The sequence below is a fragment of the Neltuma alba genome, unplaced genomic scaffold (genome assembly GCF_004799145.2).
Source record: "Neltuma alba isolate B1F8T4 unplaced genomic scaffold, ASM479914v2 tig00007746_pilon, whole genome shotgun sequence".
Taxonomy (NCBI): Eukaryota; Viridiplantae; Streptophyta; class Magnoliopsida; order Fabales; family Fabaceae; genus Neltuma; species Neltuma alba.
Window position 1 is genome coordinate 4,860 of NW_021634856.1, and position 26,477 is coordinate 31,336.

Here is a 26,477-nt window from a genome sequence, read left to right on the forward strand (position 1 = left end):
ATTTATTTTTCTTAATCTTTCCTATATTTTATATTAGGCAGTACATTGATTTCCATTATTGTTATGATTCAAGGTCCAAAAAAAAGGGTTAAAAAATGCTTATCTAAATTTTTGAAAGCTTAGTGCAAGAGCCCAAATCCATCTTAGAAAGCCTTAACGTTTAGAGGTAAGGCAACATTCAACTGACACGGAGTCTAGGCCCAATATCGGTATTTGGGCCTGACAAGCCCAAAGTACTTAGATGAAACACCCGCTTAGTTGGCCTGACGCTTTAATGGCCCTACAACACGAGAAATGATACCAACTAAAATTAATAGTGGTTTGTTATCTCCCAAAAAACAAAAGAAATCGTGGTTCATAATTGTCCAAAACTTAGCTTATAGAGACAGGTCAAATACCGAGGGTAAAAAATAATTTAGAATCATGCTAATCATTTAGTTAATTTACAGAATTCAGATTTGGTAAGATTATATTTTATTTGTAATAAAAAATATAAATAATTTAAATTAATTGTTGTACAAAGATTCAAATGAAATGAATTAGTTTCACTTTTTAAATAAAAACAATTAGCACACATATTTTTTTTTAGAGGAATAAATCATGTGAAATGAAGGCTTGTTATCATGTTTGTTTTTACGTTAGTTTTGATGATTTATATTAATATTATACTCTTCCAATCCTAAATATAAAACTTTTATACTAGTATGTATAAGGGTCTTATATTTAAGATCGGAGAAATAATGTGATTCTAAAGAAAAAATAAAACTCATTATGAAAACTCATGGATTGACAATAAAGGGAGTCACTGAGACTACGCGCAACCATTAAGGATCCATACGTGCTCTTTTTTCCGGTCAAAAAAAAAAAAATACGTGCTCTTTTTTCGTTTTTTTTTTTGGGGGTTTGTTTTTTTAAATAAAATTTATATTTATCTTATAATCTTGCAGATTTGTTTGTCTTTTTTAACCTTATACCCGAATGACAAGCATTAATTTATCGTCTTCCACGCATCATAAATAATCAAATATTAAATAAGATATTTATATACATCTCACTGTTTTATTTTTAAAGTAAATACTTTAATCCTAAATTCAAGCGCTAGCCATGATAATTTTATAGATTTATATCATATTAATACACAAAATAGTTTCCATGCCTGCAAAATAGAATCAATTTTTTCTAAACTCTTTCCACCATAATCAAAAATTAATTTATAAGATTCAACCAAATCAAAAAAGAAATAAAAAAAAATCAACGAGTGAAGTCTATGGAGTATTAAACAACCATTCTTAAATTACATATTACGAGGAGATTAAAGAAGTAAGTTGAGTTAGTTATTTGTCCTAAATATGTGTTGTCTTTCCTAAAATATCCTTGCTAATCAAGTGTATTAACTAGAACTATCATTCTTAGAAGGACTACTTTGAAAAAAAAATATAAATATGAGAGACAAAGTGGATTGGGGTCTTATATTTATAACCAAAATAAAAATTAAACATGGTCTTATATTAAGAACCGAGGTAGTATTATACTTCCAAGATAAATAACCAGTTCTTAAAAAGCAAAAAAAAAAAAAAAAAAAAACTTAACTCGTGCAGGATAGCAGGCGCATTTGGCACTTATCTACCATGCGCCTTGCGCGCCATCACCATTCACCCATCAGAATGTCCAACCCTCTGCGTCTTCCAGTTCAGTTTCCGAGAGTTCCTCAAGATATGGGACTCTGTATAAATTATAAAATGTGATTTTGATTTTTTGACAGTCTAACGAATCAGTGTTGCCGCATGGGTCATAGAATCACCCGAAGGATCATAATGTTCAAGTTAAGAAAACATTATTTTAATTAATGCGCTTGAGTTCTTAGTTTGCATCACTCTTTTGTCTGTGTGAGCTTCGAGGAAGATAACCGTAGATCTGAGTCGTGAACCAAGAGATTTACCTTCTTTGATTTTGTATCAGGTAACCTTCTTCCAGCTTCCCAAATGATTAACAGTCAATTTGCGCTATCTTTTAAATGATTAACCTTTTTCGGGGCGGATGTGGATTTGTTATATGACTTGGAGCTTGAATCCACTGCAATAGCTAAAACTTTGCATTATTACATAATTACTTTTGAATTTTTGATATATTCTGAGCATGCTTTCTGGATGTCATGAGCTATTTGTAAATTTGTAACAAAATATGATTGCATAAACGTATTAGATTGAGAACACTATATTGAGCCTGCTGCTAGAACATATGCTAGGTTTAAGAAGCTCGTTGCTATCATCATGTCAAGGAGGCCAGTACATCCTGCTCGCGTTTCACCCGGTGGAGGAAATGTACCCTTTGTGGCTTCAATTCGGTCTAAATCTCGCAACTCCCCCTTCCTATCCATTGGGCTTCTTGTCCTGGTACTTCTAATTTTTATTCTATTTCTGTTGAACGGGTATCTGAATTCAGAGAATACCTGGCATCTTTAGGTTTGGTATGCGATATTTCTAATGGCCTGTTTGATGCTACTGTGTTGCACCGAACAATTCCTACATTTGTCCCTGCCAGCCGCTCTTTCCAAAAATTCTGCGTTTTGTTATATTTCGTGGTAGTTGATCCAGAGTTTTTGGCGAGGCTTAATTTCACTAGACTGTATACTTAATTGATTTATTTTTTAAAATTTCAGGGCGCTATCCTTCTCATTGGTTATTGTTATAGCAATTCAGGTTTGTAACAGGGATCTTGAGTCCATGGATCTTTCATTCTTGTGCATCAAATTTCAATCAATACAATTTCAGGGCTTCTCAATCATTCATGTTGTGTGAATTTGGTTTTGTCAGTCAAAATGCTGCTACAGGCAAGGCTAACTAAGTTGAATAGACAAATGAATTGCCTTAACTGCGACTGGAAAAACATCAAGGAATAAAATTGAATTATATTGATAGAAATTATGGCATCATCATGCTATGCTCTGTTTATTATTCTCGAATTGTCAACTTTATGTTGGCCAAAAAAAAAAAAAAGAATTGTCAACTTTATAAAAGAAATAAACATAATGCAAATTTTGTTTGAGATCTGAGACGAGGTGAAGATACTCTGAATCCTGAGCTTCCCTTTCCTTTGAAATTGCAGGTGGGGCAGACGGTGGTCTGAAGGGGTTAAGTAAACTTGAAGGTAATTAATTATACGATTTTGTGACCTTTCTCATGCTTTCAAAACATTCTTTATGTGGGAGAACTTGGTCATATGTTTATTTGAGGTTGTAATGCAGAATTACTTCAATTTCTCTTTCTTCCAATTTTTCTTATTAGCATGTACATGCAGGTGGTGCTACATGCACATTAGAAGTTATAAAAGCATTGCCAGTTTTGAAGAAAGCATATGGGGACAGCACACGAAAAATTTTACATGTTGGCCCTGATACTTGTTCTGTGGTGTCTAGTTTGTTGGCAGAAGAGGATACTGAGGCATGGGGGATAGAACCATATGAGTTAGATGATGTTGATGCAGATTGCAAGAGTCTTGTTCACAGGGGCATTGTGCGTGTAGCTGACATAAAGTTTCCCCTACCCTATCGTGCAAAATCATTTTCTCTTGTTATTGTGTCAGAAGCATTGGATTACTTATCTCCGAGATACCTTAATCAAACTTTGCCAGAGTTGGTCAGGGTATCTGCTAATGGCGTTGTCATCTTCACTGGTACATGATATATTCCCTTCTGTTGATTCTTTTCTTCCAAATTTATATTTTTAACATTAGAATCTAACAAAATATAGTTTTGAACTAGATTTTTGTTGGGCATCTCTTTTGGCATATTTATTTGACCATTTAAAGGAATACATTCATGCAATACAGAAGCCATCTTTCTAATTTTGTGTATATTGACGTGGAAATGACGGAGTGTGATGACGTTGTGCAATCCTTGTAGCTAATCTCACTTGGTGGGATTTGGCTTATTGTTTTTGTTGATACATGGAAAGGAAAAACGAGATGGGGACATAAGTCACTAAATCTCTAAATTCCAACTATGTGCATAATTAAGTGTGTGACGAACTGCTGGTGGTAGCCAATTTACAATTTGTCATGGCTCAGTATAATTTTGCGTGATTTTCCTCCTGTAATTTTTTTTGTGTGCTTATCTGAAGTAATTAATTTCTATGTTATTGATATCAATACAAGTCGGTCCTAACTTACATTTTTTATAACTTAACTTTTTCTTGGTGTGTTTTTCCACAAATTGTGTCACTGTGTTGTATATGAATGAAGTTTTGATTTTCTTTTTCTTTTTCCTGATCATTCATTTTCATGCAGGATATCCAGGTGAGATAAAAGCTGGAAGCAGAGATGCGGCCAAGTTTGGTCGTCCGGTAAGTGATTTATGTTGGATTTCAATGGTTATTGCTAATTTAAAATTTAAATTTGGAAGGCAAAGGAGTCATTAATGATTGATTTGGTATGCCCTTGGTACGATGGCATACTTTGAAATCTGTAATTTATATGTGATGATCAAGAGAATGGCGCTGATCAGTTCTTTCTATGATCACATTCATTCGGGCTTTATCTAAGTTTTCTTTCAAACCATTTCAAATTTTGTAGGAAATACTGAAAAGTTTGTCTGTTGAAGTAAAATACACAGCTCTGATGAGATTTTGTGTTTATAGGCCAAACTGCGCAGCCCATCTTGGTGGATAAGGCTTTTTGTTCAGAATAGTTTAGAAGAGAATGAAGTTGCGGGAAAGAAGTTTGAACAGCCTTCACTCAAGGGTTCATACACACCAGCTTGCCAAGTGTTTCACCTCAAATCATTCCCCTGAAAATTTTGGTTTTATATCTTACAACCCAGCTCACTGTTAGAAATGATGCCGTCAGAGAGCAAATCAGACACTCAAAGGGTAATGCCCTTACTTATATATTACAGAGGCTATACAGGTCTTGTATTTACATTCTAAATTATGATGCTGATGAGATAATATAGGCAAGTTTTCTGTGGGTCTATCTAGGTTAGTTAATAGGTTGATGCCAATGTCGACTCCTTGGTTTTATGATTTGTTGTGTAAGAACAGTACTGTAAAGTTTCTCAGATATTTGGTCACTAGATTGCCAAAAAGCGAGCTAGGCCTAGCGGCAAGGGAAAATCTCAACTTTTGGGAGTTTGTATCAGAATTCAGGTCTTGTAAGATCAATGATCTCACTAATGTATTGAAGTCTCCTTCTGTTTAATACTACTATGCTAGTTGGAATCTGGAAGCATGTTTGACATGATGCCATTAATTATTAAAAAAATTCAAAACTCTATTGTGTGTGTTGAAGTTACATGCATACAGAGCTACAGTAATTTGTGTGCAATAATATTAGGTGTAAATTACAAAAAATGCAATCAAATTTCCACGGTTCAATATTATCGGAATTTCATTAAGGACTTGTTAGGTAAAACTTCAAAGTTTTCGATTCACTGTTATTTATTTTGCGTTAAAAATTATCTTTTGTATTTTTGAAAATTTAACAATTATCATATATTCATTATTTTATTTAATTAATACATATAAATATATTTTGATTAGAAATAAAATAATTGTATTTTATCTTCTAATGGTTTGGGAGGAAGGGATACAAGTGTGAATGTTGAAATAAAAACTTGAATATTTGCCAAGAAAAGGCATTACTTTTCCTTTTATTTTATTTAAAAAGTAAAAATGTATATTCTAATATAGTGTTAATTCAAATATGTTTTTATGTAATTTAGCTCCCTTTTTGTCGTTTGAATAATCAACTCCACTTAGAGAAAAATACTCACGACTATCTCCCAAAGCATTAGCTCACTTCACGGTATTATAAATTGAATATTGTCTCAATGACCTTTTAACACTTTGAATAATCATCTTCGATAGGTTAACATGATCTACCTGGATAAGGAAATAGGAATTCTGTTGATTGCATCAAGACTGAACAAAGCAACAAATCGAACGAAGTATTTGTTTTTTCAAATAGAAAAAATATTTTTTTTAAACTACGAAAAAGGGGCAAAGGGTGAAAAATCTCTGAAGTTGTTAGAGTGTAAGCAGTCACTTTCATCAAATGGGATTAAGAAATGCAATCTTTTTTTTTTTTTGGGACAATAAGACATGCAATCCACTAAAGGACAAAATAAGTAATTAAAAGTATATTTCAATATTTTACAGAATTATTTTCCTAAAGAAATATGTGATAGAGTATTGTTGCAACTAAGTTTCTATTTTAGTAACAAAACAGGTGATTGAAAATCGACATTACATTTTTTTATAGATAAAATTTTAAAACAAGTTTGCTAATAAGGGAAGAGAACATGGAACCAAATGCATTTTCTATTTTTAATAATTCTTTTAAGCTTTCCATATGATATTCTTGAATCTTAATCAACAAACAACATACTAAATCAATGTCTTCATAAGAAATTATCATATACGCTTTATATTTATACTTTTCTCAATAAATGAAGAATTATTTGTATTCTAATTTGTATATTTTTTTTAATTAAATTTTCATTTCAAAATAATATTTTAATCATACATTGAAAACACGAATTTAAGATAAAAAAATTCTAAATTATTGAAATTCATTTCAAATATAATTGTATAATAATTGAAAAAAGAACACCATTAATTACAGAATCTACCCTGTAAACTGTAATATTGTTGTGAAATGCCGTTCCAAAATTAGTAACTCGATTTTGGATCGTTATAATGGCAGCAAGCAAGCAAGCAAGCGTGCGGACAGTTCACAGGACTGAACATGTTCCATGGCCGCGAGGGATCCCAACCCCATCACCAGCGCCAAGAAAGTCCCTCTTTTTCCCCTGCTCTCTCTCATTTGCTTCACTTCCATCTTCCTCATTCTCTCCCAGTTCCGAAAGGCTTCTATTCCTTCGGCATCAACTTCTCCTCATCACAGCTTCGACATCGCCGATGAGGAATTGCGGAGCATCGTTCGGGTCGGGTCCTGCGACTACTCCGATGGATCCTGGGTCTACGATTCGAAGGCGGCAAGTGCTAGGTACGACCACACGTGCAAGGAGATTTTCAAGGGCTGGAATTGTAGGCTGGGCAACAAATCGAACGCCGGAGATATTGTCAAGTGGCGCTGGAAGCCTAACCGGTGTGATCTTCCGGAGTTTGATCCCCTTGGGTTTTTTCGGGATTACAGAGATACCAGCATCGGTATTCTACTTCCCTTTTGCTTTTCGTAGCCTTAGCAGTGTATTTTTTACTTGAATTCACTTGCATTCGAGCCAGTTGGAAATGTATAAATCATGTTTGTAAAGTGGGACATCACTTGGTTACTTGGCATCCGGTTGATCTGCATTGCCTGAATGTTCGAATAAGCGAGTATTGGCATTTTTTGGGTCATAGGATCATAACTGAAATGAAAGAATTTAATTATGTTATTGTCATTTAAAATGAAAGGCAACAAATCAAAACTTTTCCATTCCACAGAGCTCAAATTGTAGCATTCCTTTTAACGGAGCAGTTAGATTTGTCTTCTCGGGTTCGTTATTCAAGTAAACTGAGCGTTTTTTTTCATTCAAAGTAAAAAAATATAGCACTTTAGTTCTTGGAAAATTCTGTGAATGTGATTGTCAATTTGATAAACTGTGCGTGTGTTTCGGGCATCACTTTGATATTTGAAGGTACAATTTGGTTTCATTTTCACCTAGAGCTTCTGAGATTATTATAAATCGAAACAAAATTATGTTGTCTTGTATTAACCTGATGATGATACAATCTTTTGAAAAACAAGAATAGGTTCTGTGGGCTCCTAATAATACCAATTTGGCATTTTCAATGATTTATGGCAGCTTTAACTGGTTTTCACACAGCAGGTTTTGTTGGGGATTCCTTAAACAGGAATATGTTTGTGTCACTTTTCTGCACTCTTAAAAGTGTGTCCAATGAAGTGAAGAAGTGGCGACCAGCTGGTGCTGACCGTGGATTCACATTTCTGCAATACAATCTCACCATTGCGTATCATCGAACAAATCTCTTGGCTCGTTATGGTAGGTAAGCTTTATTGTCATGATGATTTGATTTGTAATTCTTACTTTGAGCTCTTGTTGTAGATTGATGAGTTCACTTTTTCAGTATTTTGTAGGTGTTTTTTGTTTCTGCTTTGTCCCGTTTGTGTGATTTACTTGATTTTACGCCATTAATTAGACTGTAATATTTTTGAACTGCATATAAATGATAATTGTTATGCCTGTTTCATGCAGATGGTCAGCTAATGCCAATGGCGGTGCATTAGAATCTCTTGGATACAAAGAGGGTTTCAGAGTTGACGTTGATATCCCAGAAAGCACATGGGCACAAGCTCCAAGCTTTCATGATATTTTAATTTTTAATACTGGCCACTGGTAATTTTTTATTATCTCTATATTTCTTCATTCGATGATGTGTGATTCTAGAAGCTTTCATTTCTAATTAGCTGAGCTGATGCTGGACGGGTTATTCTTCAACATTTTAGAAGATTTCATGTGACAGCTTTTATGATTTTTTGAGATTCTTTTTGGTTATGTGAGCAGGTGGTGGGCCCCTTCCAAATTTGACCCTGTGAAGTCACCTATGCTTTTCTTCAACAAAGGTCAGCCAGTAATCCCTCCATTGCCTCCTGATCGTGGCCTTGATTTGGTTTTGGAGCACATGGTATGGCTAATGCATTGCTTTCTTATCCTCTCTAGTGATCAAACCACGCATGCGATATAATACTAGAGCTCTGAAGTTAATTTATGCCATGGTCATGGCTGGTTTTGTCCAGAATTAAATCCCTGTTTTGGGAAATTTTAAAAACTGATTTCCTCACAGCAATTTGTTGCATAGAAGCATACAAGATAATATTGTAGAATGCTTCCTACAAGAATTGCTGCTGTCTAAATCCGAATTTCTAGTTCCCAACTTATGAAGATGAAGAGAGCTCTTTTCAGGTGATATCAGTCCTCAAGAGATTGGTGCTTATTGGATAGAAACAAAATTCGGTTATTGAGTGCAGAATGTTTACCCTGATTATTGAAAATCCAGAAGATGCTTATAGTTGTTGATTTATGAACATATTCTGCTGTTGCCAGCAACTCTCTTTTAGCCATAAATTTTTGTGCCAGGTTATCATAATTCAACATTTTGGAACGGTTTTCTTTACAGATATCCTATGTGGAGGAAAGAGCGAAATCAAATGCAGTAAAATTTCTCCGTACGCAATCACCCAGACATTTTGAAGGTGGTGATTGGGATCAAGGTGGTTCTTGCCCAAGGCTCCAACCTTTATCAACAGAGCAGGTGCTTCCTCTAAAAATTGTTTGATATTTGGTTCATCTTTGGAATACCAAAAGGTTTAAGCTGTTCAAATCTTTAACAAATCTCCTCACGCGATAATCTTAATCCTCTACTTTGTATTAATTCTTTTATTATAAGTAGATGCGGTGGCTTGAATCTCTTTTCTGACCACTTAATTGGAGAGTTTTTAATCCTAATGCCATTTAAGTTTCAGAGAAAATGTTCATGGATAATTTTTAAGAGATAACATGCATTTCATGCTTCGGATTCTTGTTTCACTTAGAATAATCAAAAGTGGAGATTAGTGAAGTAACATGATGCCAGCCATCTGGGGTTAGTTCAAGTAATAGGGGATTGGGTGGGGGTATGGAAAATTTAAGGTTTAAACTCTCTTGATGTGTTAAACCCAAAAAGAAGATGAAGAAGTAACATGATGCCGTCAAAACAAAATTAAACCTTCAAATACTGAGTTTATGGATTAAAAAAAATTATAAGAAGTGAATTGATATTAGGCTTATCTTTTGTGGAAGGCCAAAATTGAGTTTACTGAATTATATTTACCTGATTTACTTGATATTCTGATCCGGCAAGTTGTTTCCTTCTCAGGTGGAAAACCTTTTCTCAGTGAATAATAGTGGGACAAACGTGGAGACTCGATTGGTCAACGAACACCTTAATAAGGCGCTTTCAGGGTCTAGTTTTGTTGTTTTGGACATAACTCACCTGAGTGAGTTCAGAGCTGATGCTCACCCATCTACGGCCGGTGGGAAGAAACACGATGACTGCATGCACTGGTGCTTACCAGGACTCACAGATACTTGGAATGACTTGTTCATAGCGCATCTATATAATATCAAGAACAGAAATTGATGTTTAGCTTATTCATATTCCACATATAAAGAAAAGAAAATTGTTCATATGTTTCTGTTGTACTACGCACGTGTTTTGATGACTTTGATTCAACAATTACTCTAGTTCAGTATATAGATTAGAGTGCTTGTTTTATTCTCAGTTTTGTCTGAAGTTACAGAGTCGAATTGATGATAAGATGATATGGTTCGCATGATACCAGTTTTAATTATTAGAACAGAAGTGAGTACGAATTCGTTATTTTGATTCTCCAAAAGTTCATCAATTTTTATGTTACTTTCTGTCAGACTTGTATTCTTATTCTTGTTTGGTCCTCCACAATCTAGTCCTTGTTTTGGTGACCCGCTAGTGAATTTGGAGGTGTTTGGAAAGCTCTATAAGCACTTAAAGAAAATCTTTTCATATAAGTTGAGATAAAATTCTTTTTATATATTTATCTTGTATTATATAAAATCACTTCTAAAAAGCTAATTGAAATACCCCTACTGATGGAGCGCACGTAATGAATAGATACAGTTGACGTATAATAGAAACTATTGAAAATCCTGAAACAAACTCTTGAAATTTGTCGCAGGTTGGGAATTCATAGCACTCAGCACCAAATGATTAAAGAAAGAGACAAGTTAATAATAAAACAGTAAATAAACTATTTGGGATATTAATTTTCCTCTATTATTTTTCTTTATTCCTCATTCCCTATAATGTACAAATCATCAAAGGTCAATAAGCAAATCTCCAAAATCAAATCCATATAATGAAGGTAACGCTCATTGCTCAGTCTACTTGAACAATCCAGTTCTTTGTGGTCTCAACAAGTCCTGTTTGAATACCAACCAGGGTGTCATACAGTTTTTGACACACACTGTCAGCTCCTGTTTTGTATTCAACTCTGCATGATTGGAAGTTTTGGAATTTAACACCAAGTTGTGACATATTCCCCAAACATCTAAAAACATGTGATAGGAAAAAAAAAATAACAGAAAAAAATGAAAGGGAAACAAAATCATGATCTGTTTGTTCTATTTACACGTCATTGATTAAATCTACTTAGAAATAAAACCGAAACTGGCTTGCCTTCTGTTATTATAGGTCACAGATGCAACAGACTTGACACCCATGGCAGTTCCAGTGCAGAAAACTTCATCAGCTTGCAGCGTTTCCTCCACTTCAACATCACGTTCCATGACCTTTAACAACATAGTTCATAAAGCCACTTCCTTTGTAAGTTTTACTTGCCATGAGGAATCATCAACAATATATAGTAAAACAGGAAACTTGTTCACTGGATTCTCTGAAATAAGACTACCAAGTCCAGAGAATTCTATGGAGAATCAATAAATTAATAGTGAGTTCACATGTTAATCAATTTATATGTCAATTGTCAGAGAAACTGAAGGAAAGTGAGTCACCTGATAACCCAAATCGGTGGCAAGTTCAATTATGCTTTTCCGTGTGATCCCCGGCAGAATGCTTCCATCTGCTACTGGGGTGCTGATAACGTTACCCTCCATCACAAGATAAAAAAGAAATATGAAGTAAACTAAAATAAAAATATTTGTATAATTAAGATCCTTCATTCTTTACACATGCATCATCAGCTATATATGTAAAGATTATCCAACGAAATTGGGGGTTGGGGGTTATAAGACTTTCTTAATTACCTAGGCGTGATTTCCTCTATAGATAAAGCTCGAATTGAAATCTTACAACATTGAGTTTCTTACACACACACATATTTACATACTCCTTCGGGCACTATGAAATGGGTTTTATATTTAGAAACGGAGGAGTATATATTTTGAATTTAGAGAGGTAGGCACCAATGGCCTAATGTTACAAACAAGATAGAATTTGTAACCTCCCATTTAAAGCAGAGTTTTCCTGCGACAAAGCTACAAGACCATTGGTTGAGTTTCTTATATTTAACCCAATGAAATACCGATGATAAAGACGATTGGAAGCCATTGAAATGATGTGAAACTGAGAAAGTAGGATATGTTAGCATACCTTGACAACAAACACATTACTTGAAGAAACTTCCTCTATATAATTTGCAGTTGCAGCGTCCAAGAACAAGACATCAGAGAACCCCTGTATTTTAGCTTCATTGATTGCTCTGAAGACCTGCAGCAGCAGGGGAATAAATCAAAGGAAAAATTGGATGATAATGGCGAATCAATATAAGATGAAGGGAGTGTTTAATATAGTGCATACTAACAGGGGCATAGTTGGCGATGCTCTTGATCCCTCCAGTTCCACCATGCCCAGTTATTGCTCGGAACAGCTTGTTCTCCACTTTAAGGTCAAGTGGACTCTGAACCATCAACTCCAGTTAATGCTTAGACTTGTATATATGAGATTAAGGTGCAATATTATTCATTAACTGCCGGCCAAAGAAAAATATCCATGAAGCATTCCCTATACTCGTCTAACACTATAAAGTTTCCAGGGGTATAACAATGCATATGAATGTTTTCAAATGAAGCACACCAGCAAGATTCTCACATTCACAATAGGATTTGAACTCACAACCGACCAACTCTTGTTGGTAGTATTTTTTTACCTCTAAGCCTTGTGTATATATAACAATGATGTGAATATAATTAGTTTTGGGAGAAAGAAGAGAAGAAGTAGAAAGAAACCTTGTGGTAAGAATTGACAGGAGAAGCGTAAGTAAGGAAAGTAAACTCAGGAGGTGGCCGGAGTCCTAAAGCAACGCCACTAGCTATGAGCAATGGCCTTATATACAGAGACCCTTTTCCTGGCGGAGGAACCCAACGACGATTGGCAATCACAGTGTGCTTCACGGCATTAACAAATTGCTCAACCGAAGGGCAAGGCATGCACATTCTTTCTGCTCCCATCTTCATCCGCCTCGCGTTCTCTTCTGGTCTGAACAGCAATATTCTTCCCTCGTCACTTCTCTGCGCCTTTAATCCTTCGAACACTCCCTGCACATTTCGCTATCAATCAAGTTCCACGGAAATGACGCAAATACAAATCTGATTTCCTCCGTGTTAAAAATGACGTTCTAATTTCGTCTCTTTCAATTAGTTTCAGATCTAAATGCCAGTTTCTAACAGAGTAGACACACCTGAGCGTAGTTTAAAACGGAAGCAGCGGGGTTGAGGGAGACGCTTGAGAGGGGCGTGAGAGAACCGTGAGAGAAATGGTGACCAAGCGAGCATTTCATGGCGTACATGAAATCGGTTGGGAAGAATCGGAATCCAAGTTCCTCCCATTTCACCTTCCTGCAGTTTTCTCCTCCTTCTCCCCTGTTTTTTTTCCTCGCATAACTAAATATCCATGTTTCCGTACAAGTTTTTGGGAGGGGAAAAAATACCAAACTAATTTCCAAATTTCTTAATTTTTTTTAACTTGACCCCAAAAAAAAAATCTCTAAAATTTTATATTCATGTAAGTACCTCAATGATAATGAAATTAATCCCTTTAATTTTTCTATGAGGGCCAATTTAAAAGTTTGAAGAGGTTTATTGTCAAGTGTTGAAAATAAAAAGGGAAATAAAGAACAACAATAATTTTGTTTAATTTGTTTAAATATATAAGTGGGAAAATGAGAGGGATGAGTCAGAGGAAAAGGAAATTACCCAAGGGCTTGGGAAGTTGCAGGAATAGAAGAAGAAGACATAGTTTAATTTCTCTGAAAATAAAATAAATATGGAGCTCACTTTGATCTTCTTTGATCTTCGATCTGACCCAAACTCAAAACCTTCCTGATTGTTCTTATACACACGCACACAGAGAGTATATATGTATGTATGTTTGTGTTATTTTGTGGTTCAGTGGCTGCTTAGATTGTAATAACGGTGGGTGGGGTTGCATGCTAGTGAAGGCCAAGAGGGAGAGATAGACTGGGCACTACTACTACTACCCACTCTCGGTTGTTATTACTTTGCAGTTCTATGAAAATAATGTAACAATGAAATAAGAATGTGACAAGTGAACATCCACGAGTTTAGGTGTGAAAAATGACGCTACTTACTTATATTATTTTTTGTTGTTGATTATATTCCTTTTTTTTTGTTGAAATTTTATAATGATTTTCCTCGGTTTTAAATTATGGCAAAAAATTGAGTACTTTCAAATTATAAGACATTTTCTAAAAATTATGCTTTAAAAGTGTAAGACATTTTATTGAAAAATTAATGAAATGTTTATGAGTTTTCTCGGGGAAAAAAAAAACATATCCTCCATTTATATATATTAAACTAATACTTCTAACTGTGTTTTTATTAGTTTTTGTAAATTAGTTAAGAACATCCTATAATTAGTCTAAGGTTCACCTACCACCTTTTAGTCCAAACAACTTAAAGTATTTTGTGGTTTATGCAATACTCCTTCAATATTTAATATAATATCTATTTAACTAATTTGATTAGATTAAGAAAGTTAGGTAAGTCAGTTAATTATAAAAAATATGATATGTTTTTCTTAAAATACCATAATCATTTTTCTTAATATTCTCCCTCCTTTTTCTCTACTTGATTATGGTTGAGGGAGTATCTATAGGAGTAATTTAGAAAAAATTGATAAATATAAATAATATGTCTTATATTTAGAACTAAAATCAGCTTAATAATTAGGTCTTATATTAAGGACTGAAGGACTAATATTTTTTTCAAGTACATTTACCATCTTAAAATATATTTTGTAATACTTAAAATAAAATTGTATTACAAAATATTTTAGGGTGCTGAATTCAAAATTGTGTTTTCTTCTTACCATCTCATCAATCAGTGAATATTGATAGTTTTAATTATAACCATATTACTTTTCACCCGAGAAAACTATTGTTATTACTCTTTTTTTTTTTTTGCCAACTATTCAATCGTACTTAGTTTTTTTAAAAAATTAATTTCCCATCCGCAAAATCAATCTGTCTTTTTTTTCCCCCCCAAAACCATTCACGATTCATCCATTCAAATTCATTCCATGTGTCTAACACAGCATCGTGAAGCATGCATTGCTTTTTTTTTTTTTTTTTCTGGTTGATGAGCAGCCGTTATCATGTGTACAATATACTCTATCAGAACAAAACTTAATATTTCTAGTTAATTATAAAAATTTCAAATTAAATAATCAAACTTCTTTAACTAATAATTTTTAATCAGCATAATTTTGAGATTGTATAAGACATAACTAATTTAACTATAATTTTTAACTTAAAAGTAATTTATTGAAGCTTATAATAGCTATGGGACCAGAATACTGAATGCGATGGCTTATTCAATTTGCAGAGTCCAACCCCTCGTGTCCTGAATATGTCCTGTTTGGATACCAACTAAAGTTTGGAGGAGTTTTTGAGAAACTGCTTCTGGTCCTGTTTTATATTCAGCTCTGCATTTCGCCATGTTTAAGCTAATTAGCATTCGGAAATTCTCAGGTCTATTCTTTGAGAAAGTTAAACAGCCAAGTTTAGAAAACACATTAAATAATGATAATATTAAAATTTATATCTTATGAAATACCACTTCCGGTTCTAATTATTAAAGTCAAGTCAAACAAGATCTTATATTGAGGACTGAAGGTATTACCTTATAAAAATAATAAACATATAACACTCCGATATTATTTTTCTAGTACATCATCCAGCATCTTAATCTTATTTATAATGGATCAGCACCCCTAACTCATAAATAAGATTAGAGTGTTGGATGAAGATGTATCAGGAAAATAGTATCATGAAACTGGATTATGATAATTAAGATTAGGATACTAAATGCCACTGAAAAATAATATCAGGACATTGGATGTTATTTTATCCCGTAAAAAAATTAGAAAAATTATTATAAAAAAAGGGTCCAAGTGAATGTATATACCTGTTATTATTGTGAGTGATGGATGCAACAGGATTGACACCGACTGCAGTCCCAGTGCAGAAAACTTCGTCAGCCTCCATTAATTCATCCACTCCTACTTCGCCTTCCATTACCTACACGTATTAGTATATAGACATTATTATTCAAACTAAATCATCAAAAAGGTGTGAATTTTTTTTTGTTTTTTGTTTTAATCATGGAAAAGTGGAAACACATTCATAATCCCTTCCTCGCGGTTTCAAAGGATTTCCCCAGTACAGGACTAATGGAACATGTGTATTATTTAGTAGTACTCCTCCGATTTTTAATATAAGACCTATTTAACTAATTTGATTAGATTAAGAAAGTTAGGTAAGTTAGTTAATTATAAAAAATGTGACATGTTTTTTCTAAAACACCATAATCATCTTCCTTAATATCATCCTTCTTTCTTTTACTTGATTGTGGTTGATGAAGTATCAAAAGGGACAATTTAGGAAAAACTAATAAATATGATAAATAGGTCTTATATTTAGGACCAAAATTAACTTAACAATTAGGTCCTATATTAAAAAGCGGAAGAGTAGTATATATCAGGCGTGAAAAATGAGCTGAAAAATTATAAGGTCATATTATTGTTATTAAGAAAATGATATAATCACTAAGCAGGCAAGGAGTTATCTGACCAAGCCTACCATGGGGAGTGATGAGTATGTGCGTTATATGAATAATGTTTTAAACGCCCTGATTATGTCAGGAAACAAAATATCAAGGGGTTTATCAAAGTTAAAGCTAGAACAAATAAAATTAAGGGAAAAATAAAAGTTTTATTGTATGCTTCCTAGTATTTGAGAAATGAATCCTATTCTTTATAATTTGTTAATAGTATATAATTTATTATAATTATATATATATTGATGATATATTAATACGAAAGGAAACTAAATTAAATCACCTCATAACCCAAGTCAATGGCAATTTCAATGATGCTTTTCCGGGTGATTCCAGGCAGAATATTATTTCCTCCTGCGGTTGGAGTTGAGATAGCTTTCCCCTTCACAAAATAGTATACAAGTTTGTTATTATGAGATTAATTGAAGATCCCATGCATGGTTATCCAAATAAACGTAATATTTTTGAAATACTAACAATGAATCTTTCTATTATACTACTCCTGGTCTTAATTATAAGACTTCATTCGTAGTGTATGAACGAAGTCTTATAATTAGGATTGGAGATAATATATACAAAGCCAATATATATTGGTTTCCTGCATGCATATATATGTCTTTAATTTTCTCTTTTATTTTCTTCAATATATACCTTGACAAGGAAGATATTGCATGAAGAAAGCTCCTCAACAAATTTTCCCGTTGCTGCATCTAAGTACAATATATCCGAGAACCCTTCAGCCCTCGCTTCCTTCAGTGCCTTATAAGCCTTCAACATCGATTCCATTATTCGATCAATATACTTTAATAACGGCAAGTATACGTAATAATCTCTGATCAAATAATGCAAAACAATATGTTAATATTATTATTCTTTTGCTTGCTTACTGGAGAATAGTTAACCACACTCTTGACCCCTCCAGTTCCTCCACTCCCAGATATGGCCCTGTATAGCTTGTCCTTGATTACCAAGTTCAATGGACCCTGTACATAATAACATATCCATCCTGTATTATCATATTTTCATGGAAGAAAGGGATAAAGAACAAATATTTGAATGAGTGAAATCAATTCAAGTGTTGAAACTCACTTTGTGATAGGTTTTGACAGGAGTGACATATATAAGAAACGTGTACTCAGGTGCTGGAACTAAGCCTAACACACTTCCTGTTCCCATAAGCAGTGGCCTGATATACAGTGAACCTTTCCCCAGAGGAGGCACCTGATGTCCCAGAATTTTTCAAGCATACCAAACCATCTCTTTAATTTGTATAAAATGAATCAGAAAGAGGGAGAAGATTAAATTTAATCTGAGCAAGAAAGAGATTTGAGGGCGTATGTTATACATACAGTACGTACCCAACGTTTATTGGCAAGCACAGTTTGCTTCACAGCATTCACAAATTGCTCAACAGATGGTGATGGCATGCACATTCTCTCTGCTCCAATCTTCATGCGCCTACCATTCTCTTCTGGTCTAAACATAACTATACGCCCATCTTTGCTTCTGTATGCCTTTAGCCCTTCAATCACTCCCTGCAGAAATCCATTTATTTTTGTAGCAGAACTTAATTATACATTTCATTCTGCAGAACTTGTACGTGTTCAAGATGAGATCCTATGACCCTTGGATAAATATCATTCTAATGTCTACTTTTGATCCACTGCTTTCAAACAAGATACAAAGAAGAAGCATGTGATGATACCATTTTGTGACCTTTTGTAAAATGCTATGGTAACTCACTTATACTGTGAGATCTAAGAGATATATAGAGAACATGTTATGTCAGTATATAAGAAATGATTTAGAGAAGGAATAATGTCTGCTTAATAAATAACCTGTCCATAATTTAAGATTCCGGCAGAAGGGGTGAGGTGTAGATTCCCATAAGGGACAAGGGTTCCTTCTGAGAAAGTATCTTCTTCTGTGGAGCATTTCATCATATACATGGAGTCCGTTGGAACTATGCCAAATCCAATTTCATCCCAATTGATTTCCTCAATGCTGTTTCAGATAGACATTCAAATTTGGAGCCCACAATCAGGAAAGGGTAATATAAAATTAAAGAACAAGTTAAAGCAATAACATCAATCAATTACCAATTAATAGAAGGCGGAGCCATAGTTGCGTTTGGCTTTTCTGCAACTTCTTCTTTGACGAATGATGAGGCAGAAGGGGGCGCGCGCGCGGGGGTATAAATGATGATGGTCTTTGTGCATGGAAAGAACAGGGAAAGAGTCGAAAAGGGTGTGCCAGAGAGTGATGATGAAGAGTGTCAAAGTAAGCAACTTCATGTGTTTTGACGAACGCTACCTATTTCCTTCAGTGAATCCTGTTCACCTACCAAAGTAGGTGTAGATGCAACAATATAATGGTGGGCACTGCCTTCAATAAAAGAGTCCCTATGGATTAGTATAATCTCTAAACATAAGGAAATTCGAATCTTAATTCGTCGTATTATAAAACACTAACTCATTTTATTGTCCCAGTACCGTTGCTAAATCTTTGTTAATTGAATAGTCGAACTTTATCCTTCAGTAGGTAAGACCGTGAAAGCATATTTTTGACATTGGGAGCAAAGGCTTGTTCTGGATCAACAACGAACATGGCCTCACTTGCCCATTATTTTAAAACGAGGAGTTTTTTTTTTTTTTAAATATTTTTAAAACGGTTGCGTCTTAGACTGGGTAAAGCAAAAGTTTCGTCCTGGATTGATACATAGTAAAGTTTTTTGAAACGTGTTGGTTTGAAGGAAAAAAACTAACGGCTCTGGCCAAGAAAAGGACAAAAGGGAATTTTGGAAAAAAGAAGAAGAAGAAAACATGCTTGAAGTTATAATTGCCAGCAATGCTAAGGTATAATAAACAACGTAAGATTAGTATTTTGGCATTTATTTATTATTTTTAGAACTTAGTTGTTATTAATTTTCTTACGATGTACTTACATGTAATGCTTTTGGGATTTTTTTTATCAACTAATGTAACACATCTCATAATTTTCTTTTCCTTGCTCGTTATGAATAACTATGCCTCACTATTTTTTTATATGATTGATGCTGATAATCGGTAATGCTTTCAAACAATCAGGACCCATGCATCATTGGAATATAAATTGCAGTCTCGCTCACTTAAATGAAATATACCCATTATATTAAATTAAATGACTCACATGCAGTACATTTTTTATTATTATTTTTTAAATTAACGAAGAAGTTCAACTTGAATAATAAAATAAAACGTACGTGCGAGTGGGAGAGAAAATTCCTAAACAAATAAAAGCGCGCAAAGCTAAGTGATCTCCTCAGACATAATAACAAATTAATTAAGACTGATTCTTAATATAAGAGCTAATTTAACTTTTAATTTGATCCTAAATATAAGACCATATCTATACTTTGTCTCTCATATTCGTTGTTTTTTTCTCTAAATAATCCTTGTAATAGTTGCATATGTCAAACAATACTTATTTATTACAAATAATTAATTTAATAAAACTTTTTAATCTATTTAAATTAGTCAACTAACTCTTATATTAAAGACGAAAGGTAATATTATTATAGGCTGATAAAACGATTTCCAGTGGGATACCATAATTAAGAGCATGAAGCAGAAATGGAAAAGAATCCACACAAATGGAATAAATCTATCACATTTATTTGTAACAAATCCTCACAAATTAAGTCCGAAAACAGAAGATTATTATGATCACCAACGGAATATGATTTTTGCATTTATTACTACACGTTTTATTTTCTATAAATTCAGCTCTCCTTCTTCCTCCGTCGTCAAACAAACCGACTCAACAGACAACATCAAAAACACAGAACCAACATCAAACATGTTGGCTTCCTCATCATCACGTTCAAACCTCAACATTATTAATGACTTCACCATCTTCTTCTTCATATGTTCACTGACCACATCCTACGTTGCCCTAGCCGGGAGCTCGCCTCAAGACTGGCTGGATGCTCACAACAAGGCTCGAGCCGAGGTGGGCGTGCCGCCGATCACGTGGGACGACAAAGTGGCGGCCTACGCTCGGAGCTACGCCAACAAGAGGGTCGGCGACTGCGCATTGGAACACTCCGGGGGACCCTACGGCGAGAACCTGGCTGAGAATTTCGGTGACATGGACGGCACCGACGCCGTCAACTTCTGGGTGTCGGAGAAGCCCAACTATGAGTATGAGTCAAACAAGTGCGTAAACGACGAGTGTGGACATTATACGCAGGTCGTTTGGCAGGATTCTGTTCGTCTTGGGTGTGCTAAGGCTAAGTGCAACAATGGATGGATGTTTGTGATTTGTAGCTATGATCCGCCAGGCAACATTGAAGGCCAGCGGCCATATAATAGAGGCATGATTATTAATCACTATTAATTTGCATACATATCATACTAGTACTATATTATTAATTAATCATAATTACGGGATCTTGAATAATTGTCGTATAGAGAATGACGCGAACGGAATTGGAGGGGGGGGGGGAGTTAAAAGAATGATATGATATGTAATATTCAAAAGATTGGCTAATGGCTTGCCTCATTTTCCATTTTGCTTTTATTTTTTTCTGGGTTAGCATTAAACTGAAAATCTCATATACTCTTGTCCTTAATGTAGGACCTAATTAACTAATTTGAGTAAATTAAAGATATTAGTTAAATTAGTTAATATGATATATTCTTCTTAAAACACTCTAAGTATATTTTTTTAATTTTCTCCCTTCTTCTCCTACTTGATTATTGTTGGAAAAATATCAGTAGGTTAATTTTTAAAAATATTGATAAATATGTGAAATAAATCTTATATATATGATTAACAATAACTCTCTAATTAGGTCTTTCATTAAGGAGAAGAGGAGTAATATTTTTCTTTTTTTAAATATCTTCTCCATTCATATTGAATTCCAGAAACACTAGAGAAAATCGACCATAAATGTGATTAATGGTTTTTATTTTGCTTTCCCAACAAGCCACAGAATATTTTTCTGCCAGGGGTTATATATTAAAACACACACGCACGCACGCAAACTTATAAGAAGCTGCACTTTTTACATTTTCATTGACAAAAAAAAATATTTGTAATTATTAAATAGAATGATTCATTTCAAAACTGTAATGCATATAAGTGAAAAACATCATATATAGGCTTATGCATTCTGAGAATTTTACATTCTATTTTCAACTTTCACTAAAAAAAATTTTTATTTATTTCCAAGTTATTCAAATTAATTAGTGGAGACGAGGAAGAAGAGGTTTTCCACACAAATTTTGTCCACTTATTACAACAGATTAAGACTATATATTGATCTGCCCAAATATAGAAATCAAAGAATAGACCCCTATAAATACCCCCAGTGCAACATGGTTATCTCATCCATCGATCCCTATTACCCATCACAACACAACACAAACAAATTAAAAGGAATAAAACATGAGGTCCTCATCATCAAACCTTAACAATGTTCTGGCCATCTTCGTCGTCGTCTGTTTACTCACCATATCGTTTGCTGTCGTAGCCCGCGGCCAGGATGAAGTACGTACCTGTTACGCTCACAATGATTTTCATTTTTTTCAATTGACAATATCTCATTTTATAGTTATCTGCAAGTTCTGAGATGTTTTTAGGCCATTAAGAAAGTTACAAGTTTATTCCGTCAGAGTTAATTAGAATCATTATTTATGTATTAATAAATTACTACACCGCCGAGAATTTAATACTCCTCGGATTCTAAATATAAGACTTATTTTAATTTATAGCGTAACTTATATTATAAAATGAGTTTGATATTTAAGATTGAAGTATATTATAGGATGACATGTAGTAACCAAATATTAATTTTTTTCAGGATCAACAGAACCCGCCTCAACACAGGGCACCAGCTGGATCTGGCGTAAGTTTCTTCATATTTGTTCTCTTATTATTTAGGGTTAATACCTTAGCTTCTTCAATTGGAAATCACTGTGTATGTCTCTTCTTCTTGTTTTTTCATTCAAAGGATAGACAATAACAATATGAGATTACAAGCCGAATCAAACCCACAATCTCTTATTTGCAAAAGAGCTTTTATATCATTAGACTACAAAAATATTAGCATATCTTCTTCTTTAGATTATACTCTAGCTAGGTAGGGCTTGCATAGAAAGACCCTAACATTGTGTTCATCATGTTCATGGGTGGTGTTCAGAGCACTCCTAAGGCGTGGCTGGACGCGCACAACGAGGCACGAGCAGAGGTGGGTGTGCCGCCGCTGGTGTGGAACGAGAGCCTGGTGGAATACGCCCAGAAATACGCCGACTCAAGGTACGAGAAGTGCGAGTTCGAGCACTCGATGGGGCCTTACGGCGAGAACCTGGCGATGAACTACGAGGACATGGAAGGCACGGACGCCGTGAAATTCTGGTGCACCGAGAAGGCGGACTACGACTACAAAACCAACACTTGCAAGACCGGCGAGTGGGAATGTGGACACTACACTCAAGTGGTCGGCCGCAAGACCACTTCTGTCGGATGTGCCAAGGCTAAGTGCAAGAACAATTGGATGTTCGTGATTTGCAGCTATTACCCTCCGGGAAACATTGAAGGCGAAAAGCCTTACTGATCATATATATATACACATTCATCCCTATATATATAATAAGCTCATGATTATATTCTGAGTTTCTGATGATTATGTATCAGCAAGATGAGGCTTATGAGTAAAAGAAAACGTACGGCTCATGAGTTAGAATAATAACTAAGAGATTTCGTTCAACGAATTAGTTTTTAATTATCTATCTACTGCCATTTTGGTTTTATGTGTTCAGTGTTGGTTAATTGTTAGAGTTTGTATAATGGCCATTTATAGGATTATAATGATGGCTGTGGTTGTCGTTCAACCTCTGTACGACGAATTCATTTAGGGACTTCATTATATATCAGATTTAATTCTTGGTTTATTAAATTTGGTGTCTCTAAATAGAGTTTATGTTGTTGCATTTTCGTCCTTCATATTCACTTTACAGGAAACCATCGCCCTCAAAGATAAAGTAACAACGGATGTGGAAAAGGAAAAAAAAAAAAAGAAGAAGAGAAGTTCCTTTGGACACCAAAATTACTTGTCAAGAAGCTTGAACGTGTTTAGAAAATTAAGGACTTTCTTTCGCAATAAAAATATACACATTTCCTCTTTACTTCCTACTCTCTCTAATTTAAGAGTTAGTTAAGAGTTGGATTTAGTTTTAAATATAAGTCCTTAATGCACTTTTGACTTTTGTATTTTCATTTTTTTTTCAAATTAATTTATCTAACTTGTAGACTAATATGTAATATAATGTTATACTCTTTTATCCTATTTATAAAAATGAGAGTATTTTTTTATCCTATTTATAAATTACATTGTTAATCTTTTTACATGAATACACGTGTTCTTTATTTATTATTATGGAACAAGCCATTAAAAATATATATCTAGAGTATATATTAATTCTGGGTAAAATTAGAATTTATTTCGTTTTAAGACAAAATTAATGGGGTTTAAAGTTTTTATGCGTAAATATTAGTAATTTGCATTGTAAATAATACAACTTGTTTTAATTTTTTATATATTTTAAATTGACAAAGGATAATACGTTATATATGGAAATATTGACGGAACTCATTGAAAGCAATTATGTTTGGGTTTTTGGAGAAAGAGGCGTACTTACATATTTCTGGAATAAGAAATTCCAAGTAGGCAATTATGTTGTAATTCTTTTATCAAAGAAGTGACCTATATATGACTTTCGAGTTAATTAATTGAATAACGACAATTCAATTAAGAATGCATGATTAATAATAGGCATTTAAATTAGTTTATATTTTAGTATTATATTTAAGGTCAATTATTGGATATATAGAGAGGGGGCATAAATCATGCGGAAAATGCATCTATCAATCACTAACAAGAGAAGTAAATTAATAACTCATAACTAATTGTCAAGTTTAATTCAGCTTCTAGTTAATTCCGGACCTCTTTATGATAAACAAATAAGAGTTTTTTTTTTTAAAAAAAAAGCTCTAAATGTAAAGCACAGCTACACATTGTCCTTTGTATTTATTAAAAATTTTCTTATTTTACAGTCATGAAGTTAGCATAATTGAGTCATAATCAAATACACAACCATAAAGTCAAATAAATCATTAAAGGCATTTTGTGATGGCCAAAAAAAACAGGCATTTTGAGAAGAATTAAATCTCAAACATATTTATTGATTTTAATTAACTGTATCTTTTAGAACTTTGAATTTTTGTCTAAAACGTGAGTTGTAAAAAGGATTAAAGGTGTACTTCTTGCATTTATAAGGAATAAGAAATCCAGTCAAAGCAACTACTATCTTGTAATTCCCAGGCCCTTAATGTAAGACTTAATTAATTAATTTGAGTATCACTCTAATCTTTTTTAATTGTCACTTGTAGTAGTTTCTCATATATCAAAAAGATCATTGTCTCTCACTTTTACCCTTATTAAATAGCTAATATATTTTTTCACCCATGATCTCTTTTACAATTGTCTTTCTTAATTAATAAGGATAGAATTGGAAATGAAGTGTTAAAATGTTACAAGTAACAAATAAAAAAGACCAAAATCCCTTCCTATAAGTGACGATTAAAAAGGACCAGAATACTAAATTAACTAGTTAAATTAGTTAATATGATTTTTTTTCCTAAAACATCATAAGTATCTTACTAACCCTCTTACTTCCTCTCCTATTTGATTGTTATTGAGAGAATATCAATATGGTTAATTTGAAAAAAAATTGATAAACATGTAAAATAGGTCTTACATATAAGATCAATATCAACTCCTCAATTAGATCCTATATTAAGAACCGGAAGAGTACTATAATTTTTTTTTCCGTCAAAGAAAGTAAATCATGACTTTGAGTTAATTGAATAAGGACAATTCAATTAAGAACGCATAGCCAATAATAGTCTTTTAAATAATCCGGCGGCTTTAGAAGCAGCAACCACTTGAGACAAAACCTTTCTTAATGAATAACATGTTGGTCCTTGAAGATCCATGGCCCATGTGACTAAAATTACTACTCAATTATACCTACATATCTTGCCGGGTTTTTGTCTTTTTTGGGGTCAAAGTCATTGTATTGACTTTTTGTTTTGTTTTTTTTAATGAAGAGAGATGTTTACTTGGACCTATTCCCTATGAATTAATTAATGGCAATGCCAATATCTTAATTACTCCACTCGTAAGGTCGTTTCGGTAAAGTATTATGTTTACATTTTTTTTGTAGATAATTAATATATTGTGATAAAAATACTTCTAATAAAAACATTACTTGCCCTCTATTATTCTGTCTTATTAAATAATAATTAATAAATACAGTCTATTCTTCGTATATTCGGATAATTAACTATGTAACTACTTTTTCTGGTTGGTGTACGATAACTAAAATGACCTCACAATATAAACGGACAGAATATTGGAGAAACTATTATTCTTAAAAATTGTTAGTACAATTGTTGGTGTTACAAGTATATATCCAAAATTAAAGAAAGAGAAGAAATTATTAATCCTTAGATTTTGACGATATGTGTAGATACAAAAGTTATTGTGATCAGTATAATATTTTCCCACAAAAATAAAATATATTTATATGCAACAAAGAAATTACTCCCTCTATTTTTTTTTTAATATAAGAAACAACTATCACATATGGCTTGTTCCCATAATTATTATAAAAAAAAAACATTTAGAGGATGTGCCTCAAATTTTCTTTGCTAATTTTTCATTTTAATTATTCATTTTAATATCAACGCGATTACGTACACGACCCCCCAAGCATCGGACTCTCTCTCCACTGTACATGAC

The 26,477-nt window shown here is 33.5% G+C and overlaps 6 protein-coding genes across 9 annotated transcripts; 4 read left to right on the top strand and 2 right to left on the bottom strand.

Annotated features, from left to right (window-relative positions):
- Window positions 1-1,666: 1,666 nt before the first annotated feature.
- Window positions 1,667-5,220, top strand: LOC114753166 (probable pectin methylesterase CGR3). The gene is made up of 7 exons (XM_028941838.1): window positions 1,667-1,959; window positions 2,246-2,393; window positions 2,660-2,699; window positions 3,106-3,147; window positions 3,298-3,672; window positions 4,285-4,340; window positions 4,635-5,220. Exons 2-7 carry the CDS (start codon window positions 2,271-2,273, stop codon window positions 4,785-4,787), a joined length of 789 nt encoding a protein of 262 aa, XP_028797671.1. The 5' UTR covers window positions 1,667-1,959; window positions 2,246-2,270; the 3' UTR covers window positions 4,788-5,220.
- A 1,522-nt stretch (window positions 5,221-6,742) lies between these two features.
- On the top strand, window positions 6,743-10,372 carry LOC114753169 (protein trichome birefringence-like 13). The gene is made up of 6 exons (XM_028941842.1): window positions 6,743-7,166; window positions 7,829-8,006; window positions 8,216-8,356; window positions 8,525-8,645; window positions 9,138-9,272; window positions 9,876-10,372. The coding sequence occupies exons 1-6, from the start codon at window positions 6,749-6,751 to the stop codon at window positions 10,137-10,139; spliced, it is 1,257 nt and encodes a 418-aa protein (XP_028797675.1). The 5' UTR covers window positions 6,743-6,748; the 3' UTR covers window positions 10,140-10,372.
- A 303-nt stretch (window positions 10,373-10,675) lies between these two features.
- Window positions 10,676-13,372, bottom strand: LOC114753161 (branched-chain-amino-acid aminotransferase 2, chloroplastic-like). The gene is made up of 6 exons (XM_028941833.1): window positions 13,234-13,372; window positions 12,782-13,090; window positions 12,358-12,453; window positions 12,147-12,263; window positions 11,214-11,326; window positions 10,676-11,028 (listed from the first exon to the last, which is right to left on the bottom strand). The coding sequence occupies exons 1-6, from the start codon at window positions 13,339-13,341 to the stop codon at window positions 10,914-10,916; spliced, it is 858 nt and encodes a 285-aa protein (XP_028797666.1). The 5' UTR covers window positions 13,342-13,372; the 3' UTR covers window positions 10,676-10,913.
- LOC114753160 (branched-chain-amino-acid aminotransferase 2, chloroplastic-like) lies at window positions 12,422-26,088 on the bottom strand. Of its 4 annotated transcripts, XM_028941829.1 has the most exons (9): window positions 18,469-18,622; window positions 17,989-18,165; window positions 17,720-17,851; window positions 17,518-17,613; window positions 17,282-17,398; window positions 16,914-17,012; window positions 15,980-16,092; window positions 15,362-15,497; window positions 12,422-12,453 (listed from the first exon to the last, which is right to left on the bottom strand). In XM_028941829.1, the coding sequence occupies exons 1-8, from the start codon at window positions 18,577-18,579 to the stop codon at window positions 15,383-15,385; spliced, it is 960 nt and encodes a 319-aa protein (XP_028797662.1). In that variant the 5' UTR covers window positions 18,580-18,622; the 3' UTR covers window positions 12,422-12,453; window positions 15,362-15,382. The 4 variants fall into 4 exon arrangements, with proteins under 4 accessions (XP_028797662.1, XP_028797663.1, XP_028797664.1 ...); XM_028941830.1 differs by lacking the exons at window positions 12,422-12,453; window positions 18,469-18,622 and adding an exon at window positions 26,079-26,088 and having other exon boundaries at window positions 15,271-15,497; window positions 17,989-18,468; XM_028941831.1 differs by lacking the exons at window positions 12,422-12,453; window positions 18,469-18,622 and adding an exon at window positions 18,730-18,997 and having other exon boundaries at window positions 15,271-15,497.
- LOC114753167 (pathogenesis-related protein 1-like) lies at window positions 20,468-21,007 on the top strand. Its single transcript, XM_028941839.1, has one exon. It carries the CDS (start codon window positions 20,468-20,470, stop codon window positions 21,005-21,007), a length of 540 nt encoding a protein of 179 aa, XP_028797672.1.
- On the top strand, window positions 22,061-23,228 carry LOC114753168 (pathogenesis-related protein 1-like). The gene is made up of 3 exons (XM_028941841.1): window positions 22,061-22,162; window positions 22,476-22,520; window positions 22,815-23,228. Exons 1-3 carry the CDS (start codon window positions 22,061-22,063, stop codon window positions 23,226-23,228), a joined length of 561 nt encoding a protein of 186 aa, XP_028797674.1.
- Window positions 26,089-26,477: the final 389 nt, after the last annotated feature.